General features: G+C 29.3%; 3 protein-coding genes across 3 annotated transcripts; all 3 read right to left on the reverse strand.

The window, feature by feature from the left end:
- Positions 1-3,382: 3,382 nt before the first annotated feature.
- LOC137830555 (zeatin O-glucosyltransferase) lies at positions 3,383-5,024 on the reverse strand. Its single transcript, XM_068637978.2, has one exon. The coding sequence runs from the start codon at positions 5,005-5,007 to the stop codon at positions 3,574-3,576; it is 1,434 nt and encodes a 477-aa protein (XP_068494079.2). The 5' UTR covers positions 5,008-5,024; the 3' UTR covers positions 3,383-3,573.
- Positions 5,025-9,430: 4,406 nt separating this feature from the next.
- LOC137830556 (zeatin O-glucosyltransferase) lies at positions 9,431-11,342 on the reverse strand. The gene has a single exon (XM_068637981.2). The coding sequence runs from the start codon at positions 10,985-10,987 to the stop codon at positions 9,596-9,598; it is 1,392 nt and encodes a 463-aa protein (XP_068494082.1). The 5' UTR covers positions 10,988-11,342; the 3' UTR covers positions 9,431-9,595.
- Positions 11,343-12,927: 1,585 nt separating this feature from the next.
- Positions 12,928-14,595, reverse strand: LOC137830557 (zeatin O-glucosyltransferase). The gene has a single exon (XM_068637982.2). It carries the CDS (start codon positions 14,561-14,563, stop codon positions 13,160-13,162), a length of 1,404 nt encoding a protein of 467 aa, XP_068494083.1. The 5' UTR covers positions 14,564-14,595; the 3' UTR covers positions 12,928-13,159.
- Between the last annotated feature and the right edge of the window lie 6,329 nt (positions 14,596-20,924).

Below are 20,924 nucleotides of genomic sequence, written 5' to 3' on the forward strand. Positions count from 1 at the left end.
ACACTCATCTTAATAATATATATATATATAAATTTTAAGTTAAAAGATATAAAAATATAATTAAAATACTAATTGTTAAGTAGCCTTTTTAATGAATGAGATAAGATATAAAAATATTATTAAGGGAAGTTATTTTATAGAGTTTATCCTGTATTCAAGCATACTCCATTTATAAAAGGAGTTTTGTGGGTGATGAAAAAGTGGATCACATATAACTCCTAAACTTCAATTAATAAATAAATAATACATAAATTTATTGTTTAGATATAAAAAAATTCATTATGGTTATTAACGTTAAAAAACTTCATTGTATTCTTTGTTGCTAATATCTCATATAAATATCAAAACACTTGTGATTTCTTATTTTTATTTTTGTCAAGATAAATTAGTCTTCCATAATTAATTTCAAAATATACATCTGATCCGGCTGAACTGGTAACTGCTGTAACCGTTCTGGATTAACTGTCAGGCAAAGACAATAGCAGTAGTAAAGCTTGAACTTCATCATCGAACTTAATGCTCACTGACGACGTAAGTCTGGCTAAGATAATACTGATGTGCTCAGTAACTCAACTCGCAAATCCTCAATTTGCATTTTCCACCAACTGAAATTTGTACCATCGAATTTTCAATTCAGAACTTCCCGTCTTCTGTCATCTCAAACGACTAGTCGAGATACTCGGTACAACTAATTTCAGATTTTGGCAATCTTCTTTTTTTTAAATCAAGACCACAAAAATTGCACCACCCAAAATCAGTCACCAACAGAACTGGTCGCAGTCCCCAATGCACTGGCGCTCCGCCGCATTGGACTACAGCTGCCAGGACGCACACCGTCGTTGTTCGCACTCTGCACAACTACCATCGCTGGTCACCACCATTGCATTGCACTCCGTGCCGTCTCAGACCAGCACACCTGCAGAACGCACATGCAACCCTAACTTTGGGATGCCGTTGCCGCCCCTGCGAAACTCTAGCTTTGGGATGCCACTGCAGCCCCTGCGAAACCTTAGCTTTGGGACGCGGTTGCCGCCTCTGCGAAACCCTAACTTTGGGATGCTACTGCAGGCCCTGCGAAACCCTAGCTTTGGGACGCTAATGCCGCCTCTGTGAAACCCTAGCTTTGGGACGCTACTGTAGCCGCAATTTTCACGTCTCGTTGATTAATTTATGTTGATCGGATCTTTGGTGTGTAAACGAATACCACTTGATGGGAAAAACACACGCGGAAGCAACACACAATCACGAACAACTGCAGAAAAATAAACGACACAAGATTTAACGTGGTTCGGTCGCCAACTGCAACCTACATCCACACGGGCAACTATTAGATTTTCATTATGTCATGTTGCACACCAATTACAAGTACAATAATATCTTTAAATAGAGATAAATAAAGATAATAAAGGGACACAATGATTAAGCCCACTCACTAAAACATGGTGTCTACTCAGCCCAACCCAATTGGTACTGACTTCATACCCAACAGTTTTGTTAAATTATTTTTTAAAAAAATACTTAAAGTTAATGTTGAATGAAGAATATTTAATGTATATTCAAGTTTGAATGTGGACATATCCTACATTTTTCAAAAGTAATTTCTCAAAATCTTATAATGACTCTTTTCGTCCATCCCTCTATAGATGGAGATATCTTCAGAGAAAAAAGTTGATGAGTTAGACATTGTGTACTCCTTCTCAAAGAGATCAAAATCCTTATAAGTTATGAGCAAGAAAAATGTTTGTATTCAATAGTAATTTAAAAGAGTGAACTATTAGTATTCGTTGTACACATTATTTCTTGAACTCAAAATCCAACTGATATTTTATATTACATTTTTTGTAAACCAAAGTTGTTTAACTAAGGATGATTGAGTTCCAAAAAATATTAAAGTTTAGTAAAAAATGAACATAATATGAGTTTACAGGTGAACTAGTGTAAAAACATTAAATGTAAATATCTCTTTACTCTAATATATTTAAATTATATATTATTAAATTACAACCAACTAAAAATGAGAGTTTTTTTTTTCTTCTAAAACAACATTTACAAAAGATATTTTGACAACGCATTTAACAATTAAACATTGTGTTGTTGACTATATTCATTACACGCTAACTATATGAAAACTTATTGAGTGTCTCCATCAAGTTAAAACTTCATCTAATCTTTTTATTATATGCTAAATTTACAAAAAAAAACTAAAAGAAAAATACACAATTTAACCTTAACTTTTTTTTTATGTTTTGTTTGCTTTCAAAATAAAAAATAAATAAAATAAAATAAAATATATATATATATATATATATTTTGTTATTATGTGAAAGTTAAACATCCTTTCCTTATACGAGTTTTGAAAAGAATAAAAGCTTTTTGTTGAGTTAATAATAGACTCTTGGAATGAGTTGTAATTGGAATATTTGAGTAACATTTCGGAGATGCTTTAGTAGATTTTACTTAAAGAAATTTATTTTCTATTGAAATATCTAAGTACCCAAAGTTGTACCTAAATAAAACTCTCCTATATATAAATAAAGAAAAAAATTGAAAATAATAAAAAAGAATGAAGAAAATAAATTAATGAGATAGTTTTAGATTTCCCTACATAGTTCTGAAGAAAACATAAAATATATCCATAATATTGGATTCAATTTCAACTCACCCAAGTATACTGAAAGAAACAGTTTTTATATAATTAATTTATTTGTTAAAAACAACCATCAATCTATATGGATAGACCCAACATTAAAATAACACGGTTACCTTGCAATTAACGGTAAGAATTAAAAATAAAAAATAAAAAATACTTCATCTTGATGTAGAGTTTTACGTAAAAAACAAGAAGTGTGATTAGATATATATATATATATATATATATATATATATATATTATAACTAAATGATAGGTTAAATTTGTTTTATAAATAAAGTAAATTATCTAAAACATTGTCTCAGTCCAGAGAAAAAACAAGTTCCTATTGGCTCTGTTCTAGTCTACTGCTTCCAAAGTTCTTGAAATAAAAACTTTGCATCACTGCTTTCACAATGGAAACATATGGAATTTTTTTTATTATTATTGTCTCCATCAAGAAAATAATTTCAACTTTTTTTTTTAATTTGTAAAAGAGTTAAGATTTATTTATTTTTTCGAAATTTTCTCCTTTAAAAAATCTTATAAAAAAGATTGACCAAATAAACTTATGTCAAACTTAATACTTTGACATCAAATAAATAAACACTAAAATTAGAAAAATATCAAAAATACACCATAGTACATTATTCAACAACTTTATCTAAAATGTACACTTTTTTGTTCCTATCATTGTGAATAACTATTTTGTTTCTCTATAGGTGTTTCTATTACTTAAAGTTTAAATGAATATTTCTGAACTTCAACTTTTATTACCTGAAATCAATCCATAAAATACAAATTCTAACCATTTATAGCTTAGCATAGATCACATTCTGAAAATGTTTGGGTCAAAGGTTATTCACGTTAAGGTTTGAACACCTCTCGAAATGTTAAATTCCAACATATTCAACTAGGAACCACACTAACATCAAATGATAAAACTATTTAGTTATGTGAGCAATGAAAGAAGCCATCTCCATGTGAGAACCTCCACCTTCATCCATTGACCTATGGATGGCATTTTTAAGCTTCACTGCTCTCTCTCTGATCTCATCACCTTCCTCTGTTTCCATCAACCTTCTCACAGCTTTCTCAACATCTGATGCACTCACCAAAGCATTCCTTTGATCCCAATCCTTCACAACCAAACCAACCTTCAGAACATCTGTCACCAAAACTGCATTTCTTGGCTGGTCAGAGTGCATGGCCCATGTTGCTATTGGCACCCCCATGGTTATGCTCTCCAAGCACGAGTTCCATCCACAATGGCTCATAAACCCCCCTGTTGAACCGTGGCTCAGAATTTCCATTTGGGGTGCCCAATCCCTCACAACTAGCCCCATTCCTTCCACTCTCTCCTCAAAACCCTCTGGAAGTTCATACCTTTTTGCTTCACTTCCGTCAAAGATATCACCTTTGTCAGCATCTCTCAGCACCCAGATGAACTTCTGCTTGCTCTGTTCCAACCCAGTTGCTATCTCTTGGATTTGTTCATCTCTCAAAGCTGTGGTGGTCCCGAACGATATATATATCACTGAACTTGGCTCTTGTTTATCAAGCCACTCCACGCACGAGTGCCTCAATCCTATTGAATCTTTCTTCTCAACGGTCAAAGGGTTGAATGGCCCCAGTGCCCAAACCTTCTTTCCGGCACTGAAAAGGTTCAGCAACTCAAGATAAGGATCTTCAATAGCCCTGCTTGTGTTGTAAATGTTTCCATCGTTGAATTTTTGGAGTTCATATTGTGCAACAATGAAATCAATGAATTGGGTCGGGAAGCATCCTTCGAGTGAAGGAAATTCTGGGACACGGAAAGCTTCAAGTGGAGGCTTTCCCATTTCCTCCCAGAAGAAAGCAAAGGTGGTAAAGGCGCATGTGCAGTGAAAAGTGTAATTCTCAACATTAGGCATGTTTGTGGCATCTTGTGCCACTGACGCCATGAGGGAGTCATGGATGACTATGACCCTTTTGGCTTGTGATGAGAGGGATTGAAGAAGTTTCCCCACAGGCTCCTGAAGATGTGTAGAGGCCTCAAAGGAAGGAATGAGATGAGATGGGAAATCAGTTTCTGGGTTGTTAGGGTTGGGAGGAGGGGAAACAAAGGGTGGAACTTGAAAGGAATGGAAATGGATGGTAGAAGAGGATTTGTGGTGTCTCAGAGTGGCTTGGCGAATGTGAGTGACAGTGGAAACATAATGAACTGGTATGTTGTGTGATGAGATAAGGTGTGAGAGATGCATAAGCTGATTCAGATGTCCCTGTGCAGGGAAAGGTATCAGAACCACCACCACTTGGTTTTGGTGAGGAAGATTGTCTCCATTGAAAGCCATTGAGAAAATGCTTATATCTGGTGTGAGAATGGTGAGATCCAGCATTGTAAATGGCCTTGGATAAAGTATTTAGAGAAACTTGCAAAAAGAGATGTTTTGGTTACTAAAAAATTAATCACGTCCAACTCGAGGGGGCCAGTTAATTATTTAAATAAATTAATGGATTTGTTGTTTTATCATTTTTTATTAGATAATTGTTTAAACCAATTCATAGTGAACCCTACAATTATGTATCGAAAACAAAATTTGATATTTTTCGTTTTGCTCTGAAATATGATTCTACCGAAATTAATATGATTTTAGCGTATATTTGTCTTACACTAGAGAGAGATGATAGTATAATTGTGGTGATATTAAGTTTTTTTCCAACGAGTAAAATGAGTAGATCAGTAATAATAAAAAGGGGTTAAGATAGTTATGCAAGCAATATAAAAGATATTTGAAACAACAAATAAAAAGCGGTTGATTCAAAGTTCTTCCACCATTGAATTTTTCACAGGTTCTCTAAAGATTAATCTTTTTTTAATTCTCCAACAGAGCTAAACCAGATTGAACATGCGCCGATCTGATTTACCTGAAACTCACCAGTAAAGCATGTGTCTACTGGTTTAATCAATACCCACTTTGTTCCATGCGTATACTCCATGAGAATATTTACCTCCTCTCTCTTGTATCATGCGTCCAAGAAATTAATCAGAACAATACGAACTAACTAAGAAACCAAAGTTTAAGATATGGAAGACTTCTAATGCGTTTAAGTACAAGCTCTCACAAAAACCCAATTTTTTAGGATATTAGACTATTAAAACAACTGCTATAGAGAATTAAAAATCAAAACTTTTATTGAACAAAACCTCATAACTCAATGGAGAATTACAAAAGAATCAACAAAAAAGATTTAGCCTTCCATACGGAGGCAAAACAAAAAAATTACAAAGAAGAAAAAGAAACTAAGAAATCCCTATGAAACTCTCCCATTTCTCTTTGATGTTTGTGTCTTTTTATAGGGTTTTTTGCTTTAAAGATCTTGAAAAAAATATTGTAGTTTATATTTTATTTTTATTTTTAATGTTTATATTTGTTAAAAGGAAAATCAAATGAGTTTTGGAGAATTAGAAAAGAAGAAGTTGAACATAATTAACACACACAAAAATCTCATATTAAATTTGTATAACCTTTTTTTACCTTCTCCGTCTATCCCTTCAACCGGCCGGCTCTGTTTTTTAGTTCCATTTTATGATTGTTACAAGTAAGTGTTACGTGATTAACGATGGAAGCTATAGCATTTTGGTGTTTATTTGGTTAATATAAGACAAACTATACTTTGACATCTACCAAAAAAAAAAAATACCCACTTAACAATTATTTTAATAACATAACAATATATATTAATATTTTAAATTAAAAAATAAATAAGAAAATAAATTTAATTAAAATATTAATATTAATACTTTAAGTTGTATAATAAGTATTATTTATTTTATAGGTGTCAAATATCATACCTCATAATTTAACTATGTTTTCCACTTCATCTTAATTCATGCGGCACTTATGTCAAAAGTTGTAGTTATATAAATTCATTAAAATTTAAATTGTAAATTTTGATATTAAAACTTCTTTTCAGAATCTCTTTAAAAATCATAAGATTTTTTCATGTGAAAATAATTTTTTTTAAATACAAAACCAGCATATTCTTTTAAAATTATTGGGTGGCGCAGTTGTCTTAAAAAATATGAAATTGTTTGAAAAATGATGAGAATTAAAACAAAACTTATTGAATAATATAAAAAAAAATATGTAAATAATTGTGAAATTCAGTTAAGATAATTAACTTTTTCTTAAGAGAACTAAATTTGGGGATATTCCATTAATATTTCCTACAAACTATAAAGAGATGGTTGGTATTTAAGAGTATAAAATTTGTATGAATTATTTTTCAAAAATGTTTTTTTTTTTCAATAGAATCGGGTTCTAATATATAGAATAACATATAAAAAAATAAAATTTAAGACAAATAGGTAAATTCAAATATTAAAGTTTTGCTGCATTCTTGTAACTATCCAACTACTTGGATTAACTTGCATCCAAAACTTAGTTTTGCTGCATTCTTCGTAACTATCCAACTATTTGTATTAGACCAAGATAATTTAATCTTAAACGATTTCATCAAGAGAGTTTTATTAAATAGTCTTATGGTTGATAATTTATCTTTTACCATTTTCATAATCACTATAAAAAAATTTATTTAATAATCAATGTTAGTTAACGAAATAAGTTAGGTCATTAATTGTGATTAAAATAACGATTTATTGATATTTGTTACAAATTTATTACTATCACAATAATTTATTAGTAATATTAATTTGTGTAGCGGATCGAAATAATATTTGTTAAATTTTAGTCATTAAATTGATGGTTATATAAAGTAAAATAAAAGTTATGTTGCCACCGATAAAAAAATTATTTATTTTATCAATTAATTTAATTTTGATTACTAAATCACTCTTTAATGAATAATTTGATTTTATCGTTAGAACATTTTATTGTGACATAATTATGCTAGAACATTTTTGTCCTTGTTTTAATCTAAACCTTAATGGACATAAGTCGAGCTTATCGATAAACCTATGAGATAATCCATTTTATAAAATAAAAATATTAAAAAAACATATTTTATTAAAAATATACATGAATTAGAATTTATACACCAAATCTAAAATTAATATTAGTTTTATCGATATAACTTAAATTTTAAAAAATACATATTTTATTTTTAATAATTTTTTATTTATTTTAAAGGAAACAAATAATCTTCTAATCTGGATTAAATCAAACTTAAAAATCACAACCCTTTAAAATATTAATCAAATTAATTAGATCACCACAATTTTATTATATGATGCAAGAATTCCAATTAAATAAAAATGTGCCACACATTTTACCACTTTTACTTCTCTGCTTCTAATGCCACTCTTACCAAAACTTTACTCTACACTTCCTATGTCTAGAAACTTAATATTTTAGTCTTTGTTTGTACAAGCAATTATTTTAATGTTTTAATTTTAATCCTGTACTCAATACTAGGTTTTCTAACACTACTACAAAATAAATAAATAAATTATAATATAAAACTGTAACGTCGTGCATATCTATAGTAGAATTTCAAGATATTTAATTTATTTGACATAAAAAGTGTTTTTAGAATTTTCAACAAAAAAAGTTATTCTTGATACTCAATTTCAATTTAAGTATAAAATTGTACATATTAGAGAAGTATGTGACTCGGTATCAGTCATCAAACGATTAGTTGAAAACATATTTAAAACAGTTAGAATAAATAATCGTTAACACAGTTGTAAGAACATTTTAAGAATTCGGAATACGTCCTACCAAATATGGGTAACATCCCCAAAAATCAGATAATTTCTCTAAAAATAAGCTAACGTATATGATGAATTTGGCTCATTACAAGAGATGACTCATGAAAAAAAAATTATAAATAAATCATCTACAACAGAGTAAGATATGTTTTTAATCAATTCTTAATATATACTTCGTATATTGAGTACTTACTTGATCGTCGAAGTACCTTTTACAGACTAATCCGATCGAGCACCAACAAATTCAAGAAAGAGACTTAAAGTGAAGAAGAAGGAAATCACTGAACACGTCAATAATGATACAACTAGTTTCAAGTACTATGTAGACATACTTTGTTTATACAAGTACAAAAATAACATTATTTTATTAAAAACACAATTTTTATCTGGTTAGAGGAGGATCTTGCCTCTTACTAAAATATGGAAAATAGAAAAGAAAAAAAAATTATGTAAAATATATGAACTAAATGATTAATTAAACTTTTTTTATAAAGAAAGTAATTCAAACAGAGAGTGAGTCCAAACAAAGAACAAGTTGCAAAGTGGGAGAGAGGACATATCCTTCTTGTCTCTATTGGGGACATGCACCATTTTTATTTTACTTTTTTCTCCATTAGTGACAATTTTTATTTTATTTTGTCTCAATCAGTCAAACTTTTTTTACTTTAAATATCCTCCAACACTTATAAAGTAGATTTTTTACAATCAGCTCTCAAAATAGAAAAAAGTTTGGCCGCCACCATTATTCAAAATTAAACATCTGTTCTGCTTTTTATAAATAAAATATTAAAATATTATATTATAATAAAATAATAATTTATTTAGGTTTAAAATAATATAGAACACTGTTGAGTGTGACCTTATTTAAAAAGAAAAAAAACTATTTTCTACACTCTATATTTTCACTTACATATATTTAACAACTATATATAATAATAAAATATTAAATTAAGTTATTTATAACATCATTGTGGTCATGTTAGAGGTTGTTAAACAGGACCTAAGGCTTGGCTATGTAAATATATGGAAAATATTTTTTTTTATCCTACACATTAAAAATATATACTTAACATCACATTATAATAATATTTAAAATTAAAAAATAAATATGCATTATCTTCACGAACTGTTATCAAATTACTACATAATTGATATTAAATATGCAAGCCAAATTGGTTTTGGATTATCTTCACGAACTGTTATAAAATTCTGATATATTAAACGAGGAATCACACTAATACAAGGTGATGAGATTATTTAGTGATATGAGCAATGAAAGAATCCATTTCCATGTGAGAAACTCCACCTTCTTCTGTGGATTTATGGATGACCCTTTTAAGCCTCTCTGCTCTCTCTCTCATCTCATCACCTTCCTCTGTTTGCATCAACCTTCTCACACCATCCTCAACAACTGAACCACTCACCAACGAGTTCCTCTGTGACCAATCCTTCACAACCAAACCAACCTTCAGAACCTCTGTGATCAGAGTTGCGTTTCTTGGTTGGTCAGAGTGAAAGGGCCATGTTGCTATTGGCACCCCCATGGTTATGCTCTCCAAGCACGAGTTCCATCCACAATGGCTCAGAAACCCCCCTGTTGAACTGTGGCTCAGAATTTCCAATTGGGGTGCCCAATCCCTCACAACTAGCCCCATCTCTTTCACTCTCTCCTCGAACCCATTTGGAAGTTCATACCTTTTTGCTTCACCTCCGTCAAAGATATCACCTTTATCAGCATCTCTCAGCACCCAGATGAACTTCTGCTTGCTCTGTTCCAACCCAGTTGCTATCTCTTGGATCTGTTCATCTCTCAAAGCTGTTGTGGTCCCGAAGGATATATATATCACTGAATTTGGCTCTTGTTTATCAAGCCACTCCACGCATGAGTGCCTTTCTTTGGAACCTTTCTTCTCAACGGCTAAAGGGTTGAACGGTCCCAGTGCCCAAATCTTCTTGCCACCAGTGATAGCCTTCATCAACTCAATGTAATCGCCTTCAATTACCCTGCTTGTGTTGTAGACGATTCCATCGCTGAGTTTGAGTAACTCACTCTGTGCACGAAAATCCAAGAATTGGGTTGGGAAGCATCCTTCGAGAGAAGGAATTTTCAGGGCGTGCATGGCTTCAACCGAAGGCCTTCCCATTCTGTCCCAATAGGCAAGGTAGACGGAAAAGGCGCATGTGCAGTGAAAAGTGTAATTCTCAACATTAGCCATGTTTGTGGCATCTTGTGCCACTGAAGCCATGGGAGAGTCATGGATGACTATAACCCTTTTGGCTTCAGAGGAGAGGGATTGAAGCAGTTCCCTCACAGGATCTCGAAGATGCATAGAGGCCTTAAGGGAAGGAATAAGATGACATGGGAAATCAGTTTCTGGGTTGTTAGGGTTGGGAGGAGGGGAAACAAAGGGTGGAACTTCAAAGCCATGGAAATGAATGTTAGAATGAATGGATTTGTGGTGTCTGAGTGTGGCTTGGCGAATGTGAGTGACAGTGGAAACATAATGAACTGGTATGTTGTGTGGTGAGATAAGGTGTGAGAGATGCAGAAGCTGATTCAGATGACCCTGTGCAGGGAAAGGTATCAGAACCACCACCACTTGGTTTTGGTGAGGAAGATTGTCTCCATTGAAAGCCATGAACATGAACTTCTCAGCTATTCAACTTTGGCAACGGATTTCTGAGCAGAGGATGGGTTGAATGATGTTTAGGTCTACAAGTAAAATATTTATAGAAAGAATAAATTTTACACTTTAATAATAAACATAATGATTTCATAATTTTGTTCAAACGTGTCAAGTTTTCATTCTTATATTAAGAAAATTGTGTAGATTGGAACTAGTTTTTTAGTTATAAACCTCAGTTGGAAGTAATATATTTTAGTTATTTATCTTGTATTCTTCTTCTAAATTTGGTTTAATTTACAGTTTAGATTTTAACATAATACTGTTATTTGGATAGGATTGATCATCTGTAAAATAAAATATGATAATTTTAGTATTTTTTTATAATATTTAAAAATTGTAAATGTAGATTCGTGTTTGATTTGCTTTGTAGAATTCTATGAATCAATCATGTTAGGTAGGAACAAGGTTAGGTGGATAGTCAAAATCGAATCACTAGATCATAACTTAACTTATGTAATATATATATTTTTGGACACTTAATATTTCATTTATTTTAGATGTATGAGGTCCAATTTAATGTAAAATTAAAATTATTGATCTCCCAACTTATTTTAAACTCTTATATAAAATGTAAAAATCTAGATGACCAAAGAGTAGATATATCCATATCAAAATAAATTTTACACTTTAATAATAAACATAATGATTTCATAATTTTGTTTAAACGTGTCAAGTTATCATTCTTATATAAGAAAATAAGAAAATTGTGTAGATTGGAACTAGTTTTTTTAGTTATAAACCTCACTTGGAAGTGTTGGGTATGAATCTAAAACCAATTGGATTGGGCTGACTAGACATCATGTTTAGTGGGTGAGCTTACTCATCGTGTCCCTTTTATAATTTATACTTAAAGATATCATTGTACTCGTAATTGGTGTGCAATAGGACATAATGAAAACCTAATAGTTGTCTGTGTGTGTGGATGTAGGTTGCAGTTGGCGACCGAACCACGTTAAATCTTGTGTTTATTGTTCTGCAGTTGATTCGTGATTGTGTGTATTGCTTCCGCGTGCGTTTTTCTCATCAGGAAGTACTATATTTTAATTCATTTATCTTATATTTTTAAAATTCAGTTCAATTTTTTTATTTTTTAAAAATTCAACCTGTTTTCTTCTTATAAATTTGGTTTAATTTACAATTTATATTTTAACATAATAGTGTTATTTGGATAGGTTTGATCATCCGTAAAATAAAAATATAATAGCTTTTAGTATTTTTTTATAATATTTAAAAATTATAAATGTAGATTCGTGTTTGATTTGCTTCTATGAGTCTTAAAATCATATTAGGTAGGAATAGGTTTAGGCGATCTTATTCCAAATTCTTGTATGAGACGGAAAGAATTTGCAAGAGATTAGATACATTACCAAAATGAATGACACTTATATCGAATAAATCAGAAAAAGTATTGTTAGAATAAAAATGAATGTAAGAACAATTGGTGCATTAATATATCATAATTTTTTGTAAATAATTTTTTATTATGAAAATATATATTTCACTTTCTTATATTCTTATTTATATCAATAATATTATAATCTACAAATAACTACAATCAATAATATACATTCAAAATTTGCCACTTTCTTTCAAATAATACAAAAATTAACTTTTTAAAATTTATAAATATATGTTTAAAAATAATTAAAGTCTTCCATGTAATAATTTTCTTTTTCAGAATCAATGTACGGTATCACAACTCCATAGTGTGACATTATTCAACATTAAAGTTATATACAAGAATTTTAAACTAAAATCATTTTGATCCCAACTTAATTAAATATTTTAAAATTTTCTTCTCAAATCAACAATAAAAGTTTAAAATTTGACATTTCCGTAATTTAGGTAAGACTATTTGACATAAATTCATCCCATATAATAAAAAAGACAAGGATACATTAATAATAATTCAATTTTTTTATAAAATCACATCACCAACTCTCAATCCATTACAATTCTCAATATTATATTATTTAATTTTAAATTTATCTTTTATTATATATATTTATTTTAAAACCTATCATAACTAAGTATAAAAGTATCCTTTTCTTCCAAACATAAAAAGTGTGTATCTTCAACCCTATTCAATCGCATCTGTTCTGTTGAACCAGGAACTACAACACAGTAGCATCAATTGATGAGAGACTCTGTAGTAATATGGGCAATGAACGAATCCATTTCCTTTGGAGAAATTCCACCTTCATCCATGGATCTATGGATGCCATTTTTAAGCCTCATTGATCTCTTTCTCATCTCATCACCTTCCTTTGATTCCATCAACCTTCTCACACCATTCTCAATAACTGAAGCACTCACCAACGAATTCCTCTGTTCCCAATCCTTCACAACCAAACCAACCTTCAGAATCTCTGTCACCAAAACTGCATTTCTTGGCTGGTCAGAGTGCATGGGCCATGTAGCCATTGGCACCCCCATGGTTATGCTCTCCAAGCACGAGTTCCATCCACAATGGCTCATAAACCCCCCTGTTGCACTGTGGCTCAGAATTTCCAACTGGGGTGCCCAATCCCTCACAACCAGCCCCATGCCATCCACTCTCTTTTCAAAACCCTTTGGAAGCTCATACCTTTTTGTTTCACTTCCGTCAAAGATATCACCTTTGTCAGCATCTCTCAGCACCCAGATGAACTTCTGCTTGCTCTGTTCCAACCCAGTTGCTATCTCTTGGATTTGTTCATCTCTCAAAGCTGTGGTGGTCCCGAAGGATATATATATCACTGAACTTGCCTCTTGTTTATCAAGCCACTCCATGCATGAGTGCCTAAACCCTACTGAATCTTTCTTCTCAAAGGCTAAAGGGTTGAATGGCCCCAGTGCCCAAACCTTCTTGGTGCCTTTCATATTCTCCAGCAACTCAAGATAAGGACCTTCAAAGGCCCTGCTGGTGTTGTAGATGTGTCCATCGTTGAATTTGTTGAATTCAAAATTTTCAGAAATGTACTCAATGAATTCGGCTGGCAAAGATTCTTCAAGAGAAGGAAATTCCGGAACACGGAAGCCTTGAAGTGAAGGCTTCCCCATTTGCTCCCAAAAATAAACGAAGGTGAAAAAGGCAGATGTGCTTTGGAAAGTGTACCTCTCAACATTAGGCATGTTTGCGGCATCTTGTACCACTGGTCCCATGAGGGAGTCATGGATGACTACGACCCTTTTGGCTTGTGATGAGAGGGATTGAAGGAGTTTCCCCACAGGCTCCCGAAGATGTGAAGAGGCCTCAAAGGAAGGAATGAGATGAGATGGGAAATCAGTTTCTGCATTGTGAGGGTTGGGAGGAGGGGAAACAAAGGGTGGAACTTGAAAGGCATGGAAATGGATGGTGGAAGTGGATTTGTGGTGTCTGAGTGTGGCTTGGCGAATGTGAGTGACAGTGGAAACATAATGAACTGGTATGTTGTGTGGTGAGATAAGGTGTGAGAGATGCATAAGCTGATTCAGATGACCTTGTGCAGGGAAAGGTACGAGAACCACAACCACTTGGGTTTGATGAAGAACATTGTCTCCATTGAAACCCATAATGAGAAGCTTTTAGAGAAGGTGTTACTGAACTTTAAGGATTTGGGAGTTTTTGTGCCTTGGGTTACTTACGCTGCATGTTCAATATTTATAGCCTAATATTAAAAACCACACATGTTAAGATCGAAGTATATTTAAATATATTATATTATGGCAATCTTAATCAATAAAACATGTTATTAAGTAGGCCTTTAAGTCAAGCCCAACTTTTAATGAACAATAAAAAAATAGGCTTGAAAAATGCATGTAACATGTAAATAATATATAAACCTACTTAAGCTTATTAAAGTCTATTATATTTTCTAATGGTTCATTTTAAGGTTTTAAAATGGAGTGTACCATCTAATCCTACGTGTTAAGTTAAAATATTAACAGATTAGTTTTTCTATATAGATGATATTTTTTATGTTATATATTTTGATATTGTAAATATTTTGATTGGTCAGTTATTTGTGTAAGTCTTTTTAAAAAACAATTTTAAGTTACTATAAAGTATAATTTTTTTAGAGTTTAGGGTTGATGATGTTATAAATTCTGTTTCATGTGATGGTTATTTGTGTTGAGAACTATGTGAACTTTTTGTGTAAAAGTTGATATAAGAATTAAGATATTATTTAAATATTCCTTGCAGATAAAAGAAAGCTCTATTGTACCAGGAACTAATGAGTCCTTTTATTTTATTTTTTAAAATTTCATTCTAACTTTTGTTCTAATGTAAAAATTATAATTGTACTGTCCTGCAATATCTGGTATCAAATATGTCTAACAAGTTAAGGATAAAAATAAAAAAAATATCCAATAAATTAAATATTTTTATGATTATATATATTAAATATGATTTATCAATAATATAATTCATGATAAATAATATAAATACATACATCAGTTAACGAAAAATATATAATTAATATAATACTCGTTACATATCAAATAACGAATATGTACTTGAAAGTCCTCTTTTACAAGTATTTTTGCTATGAAAAGTCAAAACTTAAAATTTGAAGTTGAAAAAAAGAAAAAACAATAAAGAACTGAAGAGAAAAAATCAATTATTTAATCGATTGTCCATATTTTCTTTATAAAAGTATACTCATATATAAAAAAAAGAGTCTATTTTTGTATAATGTCAATATATTCTAATTTTAAACTTATGACTCTTTCCTATTTGGAAGTGTTAAATTTCTCCTCTTAATAAAGATGCATTAATTGAGAAAAATTAGTAGATCTATTATTTAAGTTGGTATATAAAAATGTTTTGATAAAACTCCTCTACTCATTTAAAAATTTGGCTGAATTAGGTCAACTAGTTTAAAAAATCTACTAAAAATATTAGGATCAATTTAAAGCGGTTGGAAATTTTTATTTTTTAAATATGTAATTTTTAAAATAAAATGTGTTAGTTTTGAACTTAATTTTTACATTTATTTTAAACTTCTTATTTCTAAATTTGGATTTGATTTTATCTCTTTTTAATTATTAATTATTATATTTTTGTTATTAATCAAGAGTAAACTTGTCTATAGATCAAGTCAAATTATAATATATAATCAAAGTCAATTTTATAAAATTAAATTAAATTTAAATTTAACTTTTTTTTAGTATTGTACTAAATTCATTTAAAACCATCTTTATTAGATCTCGTATTATGTAGATCTTCAATCCCAAATCCCACATTTGAGATGTTTAGTTTTCAAGATAAGAAAATATGTTAAAGAATTCACATTAATTAAAAATAGAATTAATATAAGTTTTATGGTTATTGTTCATACCCTCATAAATCAAGAACAAAACGTAAAATAAATGAATAAAACGGGAAGAATTAATGTTGAATGAGGTCTGCATCTATCACTTCAAATATTACTTATTACTGTTGCTGATACCATTACCACTTTCAATATTGTGATTATTTTCAACACCCCACAACCATAAAAATAAGTTTTTAAACTAATTTACTATAATTCTTTATATAATATAATAGATATAGATTATTTAGGTATATTTTTGTTAATATATAGGTTTTTGATTATTTTTTCTATTTTTTTATTTTTTTAATTAATTTTTTTTTCATGATAGTTGTTATTTGAGGTGTAAAAAAATCACAGCTTTTAAATATTTTGACAGCTAAAACCTATCCAAATTTGACAACTTAATTGGTAACTTGGCTCACTAAATAAATACAAATAATTTAAGCAAAATTTTATGATCAAAATAATGTTATCTTATGTTAGCATAAATTTTCTTTAAAAATTATCATAGTGAAATAAATAATAATAAAGTAACAAAATAATATAAAACTAGTTCACAAGTAAAAGATAGAATATATGATAAAATAGTCTATGTTTTGACGAAAGTGAGTCCGACGTTGAGTGGTTTTTCAGTTTTAGTTGTGGGTGAGAGAATTTGATTTATAAATATGTTTGTAGATTTTTTGTTGTATGAGGAGATGTTTGTGTGTAATGCTGATATCTTTTAATGTGACTTATCATTCCTTTCATTCGAGGTTTGGTTGTGTGGTCGGTAGAAGATAAAGAATGTCTATAGCTCAGGTGTTGAGCAGGTTGACTTTGACCACTTTCTATATAAAGGTTAGAACACCCCTTAACTATCTTATTTTATTTTATTTATGATAAAAAAATATTCTCATTTATACTTGATATCTCCATAAACTAAATAGAAAAGGAGAAGAGAAGAAAATAATGAATGAGGAGAACAACACAATTTGTATTGTTCAACTAACATGGTCGACATCAAGCATTGGTTAGAATGCAGCTTCACTACTGAAATAGAAATAAATAGAAAAAGTATCTCATTGGTTTCGGCTTTTTTAGTGTTGAAGAAGACCCACCACAAACTCAAAATCTCACTATTTATTTCTTAGATTTTTGTTAGGTTTCTTCTATTTTCATTTCCACACAACCTCCCATTTCAATAATATCAATAAAATCATAATCTTGGGCTTTTAGCCACTTATATTTTTCTAAGAAGAATTTTAATATTCCTTAAATACTTCAATTTTATTTTATTTATAAAAAAAACCCTAATTTATAACCTATATTTAAATTGTTAATATTTTATTTTTCAAAGCGTTCGACTCTCTTTCACATATTAATTATAAATCCCTCTTGAAAGTATTTTATCTATAATTATTTTATCCATTTTATATTTTCTACATATCACATCAATCAATGGTTGGATTTTTTTCAAAACATAAAAAATATTCTACATTAATAAATCACACAAAAATGCAACTTTTAATTTAATTTTTAAGTCAATTTAATTTAATTTTCAAGTCACACTTAATTTTCTATCCATTTGTTCTCTTTCCCCTTTCAAGCACATTTAAAAAAAAAAAAAAAAACTCTATCTTATTAGAAAGATCCCTCAAACCAAGCCACTAAAGATTGTAGAAAATAAGATGAAGCAAAGTTGGAGTCAAACACCAAAAATTCTGAATCAAAGTAAGAAGATTTTGAGTCACTCTGAATAAACGTGATTGAAATTGGTATCCAACTTTAGATATTAATAGGCTAAATGTTAGCCGTAAAATAAATAGTGAAATAATTAATTAAATATATTAAGATATAAAATAACACAATTAAAAGAATTCTAATAAAAAAATAATAATAGGTAAGGCAATGTTTGGCAAAAAGTATTTACATGTGCCTTTATTTTGGAGTTCAATTTAGTACATGTAGATTCTATGCTGAAGATAAATACATAGCTATAAATTAATTAATTAGTTAGTTAATTGTACTAATATGCTTATAAATGGTAAAATAAATAATGTACTTAAATAGATGGAAAATAATAGCCTTAATGTTAGACCAAAGATATTTATAATTCTTATTTTACATATTACCTAAATGCAATAAAAATAACTAATTAATTGAATAAATATACTAATATAGAGATGAAAAATAAAATAGTATACTTACATATTATTTATATATAAAGTTATAGGCTACCCAGATCATTTAAATAGTTTAACTTAGGAAATATAGGCTTTAGAAGCGTTATAAATAAAATAAATAGTTAAATTAATATTCTGACAAAAATATAACTAAAAAACTAATATGCTTAAAATCATGTTGGTATAATTATAAAATAATGGGCTTCCCAAATTATTTTGAACGGTTCAATTTAGTAAATATACATTTTAATTTGAAACTAAACTATGATTACAAAATAATTATTTAAATATAGATATAAATATATTTTTCGATTTTCACAGAAAATTAATTTTTTTTCTAGTCCAAACTTTAAACCTCCTGGATATTTGTAATAAGTAAACTATTAAAATGAATTATATACTACAATCGTTCCTTACTACAAGTATCGAGGAGATTTGAAATTTAAACTATGGATAAAAATCAATTTCAAATTTTAATACAAGAACAAAAAACATATTTAACCTTTAAATATATTATTATATATTCTTACTACGTGAATTTGTGTCTAATCCACTTATAATTTATAAGTTAAAGTCTATACAATACTTATATATTATGATTTAATTATATATGTAATCAATGTAGGGTCTTAAACACTTCCTTTTACATGAAAAAAATAACATTTCGAATATGTAATTAGATATTTGTGAGTAATTTAAGAGGAGTCTATTAACTTGTGACAACATCTCCAGTGAATTTAAATAGAATAAGTTCTAAATAACTTTAATATTATCTCAATAAATAAGTTTATTCCTAATTTAATCTTAAAAAACTTAAAACTAACTTATAAATTAAGATTTTCATCTCAATTATATATTTTGATTTTATCATCTCAATAGTTAATAGTTAATGTGAAATATCCAATGTATATAATAATAAAATAATGTTTTAAAATAATAGGTTTAATATTAGACTAAATATGTTTATAAATCCTTATTTTGAGTGATAATAAACAAATAAGAAGGATTCATACAAAGTATTGTGGGAAGGTTACTTTGATAAAATAAAAAAGGCAAAAAAAAGTAATTAGTTGAATAAATATGTTCTAGTGTAAATATAAAATGATATACTTAAAATAACATGATATTAATAAAATAATAATAATTTTAATTTAGAATGGTAGAAAAAAAACATGTTAAGAAAACTCAAATAAAGTATAGTAATGTATATGAGTTATATACGGTTAGGACACTCAAATGCTTCTTTTTATTTATTTATTTATTATTGGTAAAAAAATTATTTTATATAAAATTTATATGTAAAGAGATATAAAATATTTTTAAAATATGAATATTTTAAAAGAAATAAAAAAGATTACAAGTTATTGAAAACACAGATAGTTGTATATAGATAATGAAAATGAATACATCTGAAAACTGATAAAAGAAAAGAGTAAAAAAAAGAGTGATCGAGAAAGCAGCACAGTAATTTACCACTTTCAAAGCACATGAATTTGTCATGTAAAATGAAGAGTGGAGTCAAAGATTAGATTCAATTCAAAATCTAATAAAGGGTTTACATAACCAACAACATGTTTTAAAATTCAACATGTGTCAACAATGATTAAAATACCCAATTGTGAGACTTATTTTAAAAAAATTAAGAAAGTTTTAAAAATATATTAGTAAATGCAATTCATCGTTAGATATACTTTTACATAAAATTCATCCACCTTTAACCTTTTAGAAATAACTTATCTTTTGATAACCCTATATCATAAGAGAATTTATGCTGGAAGCCTCAGACCAAATTTAAGGAAAAGGACAGCAAAAACAAAACCCCATTCAGATCCTTCTGCAATTCAACAGCCCATAGAAGAGGGAATGACAGAAAGAGCTTAAATACTTCCCAAAACAAAAAATAAAACTTCTATTTCTTTCCACTTTCCCTTCAATTCAAATTTCTATTTTTCTCTCACCTCACTTGCATCCTCAGCCCCCATATCAAACAGACCATAAAGCTCTCCAAACAACACACATGTTAACAAAAGAAATAAACTTTCACACGAGAAGAGTTATAAATGGAATGGAAGGAATTGAACAGAGTCTTTATACAACATTGCTTTTCTCTTTACATTCTATAGTTAATGATTAATAATATAGTAATGGATAATATGAGATGATTATAAAAATAATACAGCATAATCAAATCTTAATTCGACACGTTTTCACGTGTGCTGTAAATGCCAAACAAGGGGGTGCTAAACGTATATACTAATACTGTACTTATTGAAATTTAGATTATAATAAGGGAAACAATATATGGATTTTTAGACCTTGTTAGTTATAACAGTTTAAAACTGTTTTACCGGATACTATTAATACCCACTCTTTTCTGTTCTTTTGTTTATTATAGTGAACTTACTATTTACTCTAAAAGATAACTACTGATTTCCAATCAAACAAATTGCC

The sequence above is a fragment of the Phaseolus vulgaris genome, chromosome 7 (assembly GCF_051622355.1).
Source record: "Phaseolus vulgaris cultivar YP4 chromosome 7, ASM5162235v1, whole genome shotgun sequence".
Classification (NCBI taxonomy): domain Eukaryota; kingdom Viridiplantae; phylum Streptophyta; class Magnoliopsida; order Fabales; family Fabaceae; genus Phaseolus; species Phaseolus vulgaris.

Excerpts from the sequence above, each read along its gene's own strand:
- LOC137830555 (XM_068637978.2), bottom strand. The coding sequence starts at position 5,007 with ATGCTGGATCTCACCATTCTCACACCAGATATAAGCATTTTCTCAATG.
- LOC137830556 (XM_068637981.2), bottom strand. The coding sequence starts at position 10,987 with ATGTTCATGGCTTTCAATGGAGACAATCTTCCTCACCAAAACCAAGTG.
- LOC137830557 (XM_068637982.2), bottom strand. The coding sequence starts at position 14,563 with ATGGGTTTCAATGGAGACAATGTTCTTCATCAAACCCAAGTGGTTGTG.